Below are 9,138 nucleotides of genomic sequence, written 5' to 3'. Positions count from 1 at the left end.
GGATAATCGGAACCGGTTCGTTCTTTGTCAACCGTTTGACAGTTCGCCCAAGGTGCATGCCGGCACACACCGCTCTAACAACCTTGTGCGCCTCTATTAGATAACAAACAATACAGAACGAAAACAACACGAAATGAACGTCCTGACGCGAAATTTAGCTCAAAATCTGTTCAAATACAATGGTGCCGGGCTTATTCAGGCGGCGGCAAGAAGCTTCAGCACCCCGGCACTGGACGGAAAGGAAATTGAGAAGCTGGTGAACAACAGTAAGGTGGTCATTTTCATGAAAGGCAACCCGGACGCACCGCGCTGCGGGTTCAGTAATGCGGTGGTGCAGATTCTACGGATGCATTCGGTGAAGTACGACAGCCACGACGTGCTACAGAATGAAGCGCTCCGGCAAGGTAAGTGGCCCGGCAAACCTAGCTGTGAGGTGAAAAGAACACTTACACTTACCTACACTCTCTATCTGCAGGCATCAAGGACTTTTCGAACTGGCCCACTATACCGCAAGTTTTCATCAACGGGGAGTTTGTCGGCGGGTGCGACATTCTGCTGCAGATGCACCAAAACGGAGAGCTTATCGATGAGCTGAAAAAGGCCGGCATCGAGAGTGCGCTGGCGAAGGAGGGCGAGAAGTAGGGAATACTGTAAGACATAAGCGTGTGCGTGCGGGGGTTTCGCGGGATTAAGTGCGGCAATAAAAACCAGTTTGTTATTAAAGCCATAGTCGGTGAGCCTCCTACGATGTGTAAATTAGAATACAATGCCAGCCGCAGCCGGACGCTTTTACTTTCATCCGGGGATTGCATTTCATGTTGAAATGTGCTGAACCATCATCACGTTGGCCGATGAGTGCTACGATTCAGTTTGCGATAACCGTTCCGTCGTTTTTTTTTGTGTGTTTTGCACGTCTCTAAACATGTCACACTAAATCTAAGCATTTTCATGACGTACAGTCGCCAACGTTTGGTCGCTTATCTAGGTGAAATGTGTGGTGTGTACCCCGTCCATTGCCGCAAATCACGACACGGCAACCGGTCAAGAGGAGCCGTCTATTCTCTGTGTGTGCGTGCGCCACCAGGTCGCGTACTTCTTTGAAACAATGTAAGTATTCGCAACAGCTGTGTGTGTGAGTCGCCGGCCGCTGCTGTTCATGCTGATATTATTCATCACACACACACACACACACACACACACACGTGCGCGTTCTATAGCAACAAATTCAAGTTCATTAAATCGGGGGGTCTGTGTCACTGCGGCTGTTTTTTTTTTCTTCCTGCAATCGCTCTATCCCCATCACTTTCGATTCAGTTATTTTAGATCCGCAGACCAGACAGAACGTGCTGGGCAAAAGCAAGCGCCGACAAGCTCCGTCGTCGTTGTGTAGCTGATAATTTGTGTGCCGAACAGTGAGAGGTGTGTCTGTTTTTAGCAAAATGGCTCTTCTGCGACTTGTTGCTACCGAGGTAAGTGGAAAACGTTGTTCGCTTTTGGGGTGCTGTTTCAGATCGCATTTCCCTTGCGCTGGATAGGCTAATGCGTGCTTTTGCTTAATATCGATTGCGTAACGTCACAAGCTTGGAGACGTGTTCCCCATCTATTAATATTTTAGAAGGAGGTTCAAGGTCATTATGGGCCGCATAACCGGCTACGTACAACATTCCGCAATTTGAAGATTATTGACCCACGTGTCTGTGTCGTCCACTACGCCATTTTCGAGGCACAAAGTAAGATCGTACGATCTTTTTCTTTTTTTTTTGCTTGGTTGGTGCCAACACCGGTGCGGACAATTTGCTTACGTGCGAGCATCGTCCTTCACGCTCGTGTACGTGGTGGTGATGTGGAGGATGGGTTGTTTTGTTGCCCAAATTTTAGCTCAACGTTTCATTATCGACGGCACTGATATGTCGCACGATATCGGGCAAGGTGTGGGTTTATGATATCTACGCATCATCATCCCCATCACATGGGGCTCGTCGTCTCAAAGTCGTGGTTTTACATTTTAGTCCAGCTTGCTAGCCGGACTGGTGACGTAGAGTTAGCGAAGCCGATATCAATCCAGTATGCGTGGAAGCTACCATGACAACACACACGCGTGCGCGCCCGTATTCTGCTTTAACTAACACCAATCGTGCTCGCTGGATGTTTTGGGTAGTGTGATCGCTTTCGCGCCCTGCTGATGAATTTCAATTGGATCCTCGTGTGCTGCGCCTCCATGCCCCGGGGGTCGTTCTAATGATCGGTGCAACCTTACGCGCGATCTGGCCCTTGGGAAGGTCGGAACATTCTGTACAGAATAAATTGAAAAACAAGCGCCGGGGGGGAAATTCAACCTGTTGGTCGTTTAACATTAAAATGATGTGGAAATTTACTGATTTGCAAAGCAAATGTGGTATTAAATGAAGCTTGGATTGAAGGTGAACAGAAGCAGAAAATAGTGGTAGAGGCGTCAGTTCCTAACACGACCAAACCGAGGCAAATTCGGACTATTTTTTTCAGACGGGTAAAGTAAATAAATCGGGGCGGTCCGGTGGCCGAGGCGACAGCGGCGCCGGTCTTCACACGGCAGGGCCGGGGTTCAAATCCCATCCAGACCGCCTCCCCGTACGAAAGGCTGACTACTTTTCTACGGGTAAAATTAAGTCACAGAAAGCCAGAAATGGCAGGCCGAGACCTCTCGAGGTTGTAGTGCCACAGAAAAAAAAAGTAAATAAATCAGGCCGCATTCGAAGCTCGTGACGAGACTTTTCGAAGTTGTAATGCCAACGAATGGCAAAGAAAAAAAAACATGGGAAAATATGGGAAATCTGGAAAGTAAACCCAAACAGCAATCAATTCATGGCATGCATTTGCGGGAGATGCGTAGTTGTTCACGGCCCTTCAAAAGGTTTCCCAATTTTCACCATTCCCGTCATGTGCCACCATTATTTACGATCTGTTACTACTGTTTTGTATAAGAGGATACATCTTCATTTTGCACACATAAAAGAAGACGAATTCTTCGACAGAATCGGTTTTCTGCAGCTGGTTAGCATATACCTGCGACTTGACACCAGCATGGAAGGATAACTCCATCCCCGCACAGTTTGGGCTAGAAGAAGTGGGTAATTGTAGATCTGAAGTGTAGGTGCTCATATCATGATCAAGGTGCAATCACGCACAAACTCTTTGCCAGCCGTGGCCAAATTCGATAGATGGACATATACCATCCCATCGCGAATACTCAGTGTGGCATTTGCTTTAATGTTTTATTTTCCCTCTCCGAAACCAGTGCCGCAATGTACTGCAGCGTGGCTACAGCACAGCCTCTGTGCCGACCACGAAGATGTTCATCGATGGCAAGTTCGTCGAGTCCAAGACGAACGATTGGATCGATCTGCACGATCCGGCCACGAACGAGGTGGTAACGCGCGTCCCCAAGTGCACTCAGGACGAAATGCAAAGCGCAGTAGAATCGTCCAAGAAGGCGTTCAAGGTACGTACCCCTCATCCCGATCGCTGGATGAACATCATGTACGCAGGGCATATTTATATAGAGATCGTTCTTCTTCACGCTACTACACCACAGACCTGGCGCCAGTCATCCATCCTGAGCAGACAACAGGTAATGTTCAAGCTGCAGCACATTATCCGCAACAACATGTCGGAGCTGGCGAAAAACATCACCAAGGAGCAGGGCAAGACACTGATCGATGCCGAGGGCGACGTTCTGCGTGGACTGCGTAAGTAGTTGCTGTGACGATTTGCCGCTGCGAAAAATGCTAAACTTCCGCTCAATCTTTTCAACAGAGGTGGTCGAGCACTGCTGCAGCATCACGTCCCTGCAGATGGGTGAAACCGTGAACAACATTGCGAAGGACATGGACACGTACTCGTACACCCTGCCGCTCGGTGTGACGGCTGGCATTGCTCCGTTCAACTTCCCGGCCATGATTCCGCTGTGGATGTTCCCGGTGGCGATCACGTGCGGCAACACGAGCATCATCAAGCCATCGGAACGTGTCCCCGGCGCGACGATGCTGCTGATGGAGATGCTGAACGAGGCGGGCTGCCCGCCCGGTGTGGTGAACGTGATCCACGGCGCCCACGATTCGGTCAACTTTATCTGCGACAATCCGGACATTCGGGCCGTGTCGTTCGTCGGTTCCGATCAGGCCGGCAAGTACATTTACGAGCGAGCCGGGCGCAATGGCAAGCGCGTACAGGCCAACATGGGTGCCAAGAACCACGGTGTCATTATGGCTGACGCGAACAAGGAAAACACGCTGAATCAGCTGGCTGGTGCCGCGTTCGGGGCTGCCGGACAGCGTTGCATGGCCCTGTCGACCGCCGTGTTTGTTGGCGAGGCACGGAACTGGATTCCCGACCTGGTGGACCGCGCCCGCAAGCTGAAGGTTAACGCTGGCCACGTACCCGGAACGGATCTGGGCCCGGTCATCTCGCCACAGTCGAAGCAGCGCATCCACGAGCTGGTCGAGTCGGGTGTGAAGGAAGGCGCCAAGATCGTGCTGGATGGGCGCGACATTAAGGTGGAAAAGTTCGAGAAGGGTAACTTTGTCGGACCGACCATCATTAGCGACGTGAAGCCAAACATGAAGTGCTACACGGAGGAAATCTTTGGCCCGGTGCTGGTGTGCCTGTCGGTCGACACGATCGACGAGGCGATCGAGCTGATCAACGGCAACCCGTACGGCAATGGAACGGCCATCTTCACCACGAACGGTGCCACGGCACGGAAGTTCGTCAACGAGATCGATGTGGGACAGGTCGGTGTGAACGTGCCGATTCCGGTGCCGCTGCCCATGTTCTCGTTCACCGGCAGCCGGGGCAGCTTCCTGGGCGATTGCCATTTCTACGGCAAGCAGGGCATCAAGTTCTACACGCAGACGAAAACGGTCACGCAGCTGTGGCGTGAGGGCGATGTGAGCCACACCAAGGCGGCCGTTGCCATGCCAACGATGAAGTAAGCAGCTCGCACGTGTGAACGTGTAAGTGAGTGTGCGTGTTTCTGAGTGTTTTGTGCCATTGCCAGAGCTACGGAACAATGAACACACTGGCCCGATAACGACAGCGACAACGAACGTCTTCCAGATAAAGTGCATTTAAAATGATTAGTTTTTATAAAACAAATCGAACTAGTGGAATAAAGATGCCTATATAATGCTTTGCTCGTAAAAGGGGGCTTGTCTTACTTTAAACTCGGCTGATCTATCACATCCGACCCTGGATGATACCTTTAGCGTTCTACGGTGTGAAGGATGGCTTTCCTGATGCCTATCTTTACCAAAGCCAACGTTTGTCAACTATCCTAGTGTTCTATTTCAATCCTAGCGTTCCACTCAACCATCCACCATCTTTTGTGCAGTGTTATCAGTTGATTTGGCGATAAAACAGTTAAACAGAAGTCTCCCAACCAGAGGACTCCAACCAGAGTCGCAAATTGCACACAATCGAAGCAGGTTGTATGCAATGCCGCAATGCTTGCAATGTGTTGCAAGCTTCTGTCAAACCGCGGAACGTCAAAGCAAACGCATCAAAACAATAACAAAAGCAACTGATCGATCGTGTACGTTTTATCGTTCGCGGACGGCCGACAAATTGTAGCTTTTTCGTGCGTGTGTGAGAATCAATCGCATCCTTCGGCCACAGCCATGCATGAGGCTTACATTGTGTATCCGCCGGAGAAAATCTCCGTGCAAATCGAATCGATGGCCGGGTTCGGTAAGTCATGTTCCACCTCGCTCGCGCAAGCTTTTCCACCGCGGAGATGAAGCTGACTCATTGCGCTTGCTACGGCCCACAATTGCTTTCTCTACCGATAGATAACAAACTCATCCTCGGCACCAGGCAGGGCCACCTGCTGATGTATTCGTTCGAGCCGAACGCGGAAACGAACAAGCTCGACCTGCAGCTGCTGCAGTATGATAAAAACTTTAGCAAAAAGCCCATCACGCAGATCGATGTCATTCCGGAATACACGCTGCTGTTCAGCCTGACCGATGGGCTGCTGAACGTGAACGATTTCAGCCGGCACGGCTTTCCTCTGATTCATTCCGCCCAGCGCACAAAGGGTGCGAATGTGTTCGCGCTGGACATTAAGGTGAGCGGGGAGGGAGAGGGGGCTAGTACCACCGGAAACGAGCTGTTCTGATTCTGTTTTTTTTCCTGCTTTAGCGATCGAAATCATTGACGAGCGAAATAAAGATTGTTTGTCGCGTGTGCGTGGCGGTGAAGCGGAAGCTGCAGTGCTACTACTGGAAGCAGCACGAGCTACTTTCGCTCGACAGTGAGATCGATTTGAACGATGTCCCGAAGACGGTGGCGTGGAACAACAACTTCATCTGCGTCGGGTACAAGACGGAGTACGTGCTGTACGATGTGAGTATACGGTCCGTCCAGGAAGCGCCCGACCAATCGGTTACGATACTGCGTTCTTCTTCACCACTAGATGTCCGCGTCACAGCCCCGCAAGGTGGACCTGTTTCCGACGAGCTCGTCCAAAACGATTGAACCCTGCATTACGCTGATCGAGGACAGTGTGTTTGCCGTGGTAAAGGACGAGTTCCTGATCACGATCTACACCGAAAAGTATCGGGTCGATGATCGGGATGGGCCCGGAAACAGTATGTCCGGGTCGGTAAAGCCGGCCGAAGCGCTCGCCTCGGTGAAGGCCGATGCGGCCAAGCGAACCATGAACCTAAAGTCCCTCATCTGGAGCGAACCGTTCCAGTGTTTGGCGTGGGACGAACCGTACGCCGTCGGGCTGATAAACGATGCCATCGAGGTGCGCGTGTTTGACAACGTGCAGGAGAAGGGCACACTCATACAGACCATTCCACAGCTGCAAAAAGCAAGGTTCCTGGTGCGTGGCAAGCAGGGTCTGCTGTATGCGGCGTCCGTGTCCCATTTGTGGTGCATTCAAGCGGTGGACATTTCCAAGCAGCGGGAACACTTGCTGCAGGAGGAAAACTTCCAGCTAGCATTGAAACTGACGGCAAGTATCGGCGACATTTGCGCCATACTTCATTCCAACGTTTAAATTGATTTTTCACCACCATTTCCCTGCAGCACATTTCCGACGAAAGTCCCGAGTTTAAGGCCACCAAAATCAACGAAATTCAAACCCGCCACGCGTACAATCTGTTCGTGAACAAACACTTTCGCGAATCGATGCAAGAGTTTGCCCAGCTCGATACCGATCCGATCGATGTGATCCGCCTGTTTCCGGACCTGCTGCCGGACAGTGGTAAAAACAAGCTGAGCCACTACTCCGACAAGCCGGCCCCGGTGCTGGATGAGAAGGAGCTGGAAAATGCGATCCTGGCGCTGATCGACTACCTAACGGATAAACGGTTCCCGTTGCGAAAGCTGGGCACCAAATCGAACGCGGATGGACCGACGGACAAAAATATGTCCGCACTGCTCGCCATCATCGATACGACGCTGCTGAAGTGCTATCTGCTCACGAACGATTCGCTGATTGCACCGGTGCTCCGGATGAACCACTGCTATCTGGAAGAATCCGAACGGGTGCTGAAGAAGCACGAAAAGTACGTCGAACTGATCATCCTGTACCAGACCAAGGGCCAGCACAAGCGCGCCCTGCAGCTGCTGCACATGCAGGCGGAAGTGCCAGGCTCTCCGCTGCACGGGCACGATCGTACGGTGCAGTATCTGCAGCAGCTGGGGTCCGACCACAAGCAGCTGATCTTTGAATTTGCCGGCTGGGTGCTGCAAAAGCATCCGGACGATGGGCTGAAGGTGTTTACGGAAGAGATGCCGGAAGTGAAGAATCTACCGCGGGCGGAAGTGCTCGACTATCTGCTGAAAGACCATCGGGCGTTGGTCGTCCGCTATCTGGAGCACATCGTAAACGTATGGCACGAGGAGAAAGCTCTCTTTCACAACATCCTCATTCAGCAGTACCGGGAAAAGCTCATCACACTGAAAAATGATAAGGAGATCGAGAGTGACCCGTAAGTGTTGGCTCGTAGGGAAGGAGGGTGTATACTGATTGCTTTTATTTTGTCCTTTCGCCTGGCAGCCAAAAGAGAGAAGCGCTCGAGGAAGTTAGAGGGAAATTGTTGACGTTTCTGAAAAAGTCCAAGTACTACCACGCGGAGAAGGTGCTCGGCGAATTTCCCTACACGGACATGTTCGAGGAGCGGGCCATTATTTTGGGACGATTGGGTAAGCGGCTTTGGTTTTGTCTTTTTGTTGTCGTTCTTTCCCCCGTTGCAATCAGAACCTAATTTGACCGGCGGGTTTTGCAGGAAAACACGAGAAGGCGCTGGCCATTTTCGTGCAAATACTCGGCGACTTTGAGAAGGGACTCGCGTACTGTGACGACGTGTACGACGTGAACGATCCGCAGAACTGTGACGTGTACGTGACGCTGATGAAAATCATTCTCACACCACCGACCGCCCCGCCGTACAGTGATGTGCCGCTGCACCCGCGCTGCCTCGTGCCCGACCACGAGATGGTGGTGACCATTCTCGAGAAGCACGCGGAAAAAATCAACCCCTACACGGCACTGCAGATCCTGCCGGACAGCATTCCGCTGGTGCGCATCAAACACTTCCTGGAGAACTCGCTCAAGCTCTACCTCGAGAAGAAGCAGCGGGCGCAGGTGCTGAAGGGTTTGTACTACGCGGAGCATTTGCAAATCATGGAGCAGAAAATGCTGTGCGAAGCGAAACATTTTCTCGTGACCGATTTGAGCGTGTGCGCGGTGTGCAAGAAGAAGTTTAGCAATCAGAGTGCGTTCGTGCGCCTGCCGGACGGTGTTATAGTGCACTTTTCCTGCCAGGATCGGATGTTTAGCTGAGCTGGTGCGGTGTCTGGATGCAGGCCGAGGATCGCTAATGCATTGTAATGCTACATAGAAGGTATTAAGGTAATAAAATCATACCCAATTGTTATGAATATAAAGATTGGTGTGCCCTACTTTCGTCACCGTCACAGACGAGTCTGCCAGGCTGTTTGTATTCGTTAGCGATTCTTTATTCTTTAATCTGGCTTGGTATCAAGCTGCACTTTTTATGAAACTGCAAGCAGTCTTGGTCTGACATCCTTCACTTGATTTTCCTTAGCTGAAAAGCCTGTCTTGCTTAGAGGGAAAGGTCTAAATTA

General features: G+C 51.3%; 3 protein-coding genes across 4 annotated transcripts; all 3 read left to right on the top strand.

Annotated features, from left to right (window-relative positions):
• The first annotated feature begins 60 nt into the window (after positions 1–60).
• Positions 61–729, top strand: LOC118503512 (glutaredoxin-related protein 5, mitochondrial). The gene is made up of 2 exons (XM_036036863.1): positions 61–404; positions 476–729. The coding sequence occupies exons 1-2, from the start codon at positions 134–136 to the stop codon at positions 640–642; spliced, it is 438 nt and encodes a 145-aa protein (XP_035892756.1). The 5' UTR covers positions 61–133; the 3' UTR covers positions 643–729.
• A 143-nt stretch (positions 730–872) lies between these two features.
• Positions 873–5,180, top strand: LOC118503511 (probable methylmalonate-semialdehyde dehydrogenase [acylating], mitochondrial). Of its 2 annotated transcripts, XM_036036862.1 has the most exons (5): positions 873–1,107; positions 1,315–1,469; positions 3,275–3,478; positions 3,572–3,725; positions 3,793–5,180. In XM_036036862.1, exons 2-5 carry the CDS (start codon positions 1,440–1,442, stop codon positions 4,968–4,970), a joined length of 1,566 nt encoding a protein of 521 aa, XP_035892755.1. In that variant the 5' UTR covers positions 873–1,107; positions 1,315–1,439; the 3' UTR covers positions 4,971–5,180. The 2 variants fall into 2 exon arrangements, with proteins under 2 accessions (XP_035892755.1, XP_035892754.1); XM_036036861.1 differs by lacking the exon at positions 873–1,107 and having other exon boundaries at positions 1,268–1,469.
• A 351-nt stretch (positions 5,181–5,531) lies between these two features.
• On the top strand, positions 5,532–8,937 carry LOC118503507 (vam6/Vps39-like protein). Its single transcript, XM_036036856.1, has 7 exons — positions 5,532–5,724; positions 5,826–6,103; positions 6,178–6,381; positions 6,452–6,997; positions 7,072–7,979; positions 8,048–8,193; positions 8,277–8,937. Exons 1-7 carry the CDS (start codon positions 5,655–5,657, stop codon positions 8,831–8,833), a joined length of 2,709 nt encoding a protein of 902 aa, XP_035892749.1. The 5' UTR covers positions 5,532–5,654; the 3' UTR covers positions 8,834–8,937.
• Positions 8,938–9,138: the final 201 nt, after the last annotated feature.

Source organism: Anopheles stephensi, chromosome 2 (genome assembly GCF_013141755.1).
Source record: "Anopheles stephensi strain Indian chromosome 2, UCI_ANSTEP_V1.0, whole genome shotgun sequence".
Lineage (NCBI taxonomy): Eukaryota > Metazoa > Arthropoda > Insecta > Diptera > Culicidae > Anopheles > Anopheles stephensi.
The sequence above is the reverse complement of the archived record's forward strand: the minus strand, read 5'-3'. Positions and strand labels throughout refer to the sequence as shown.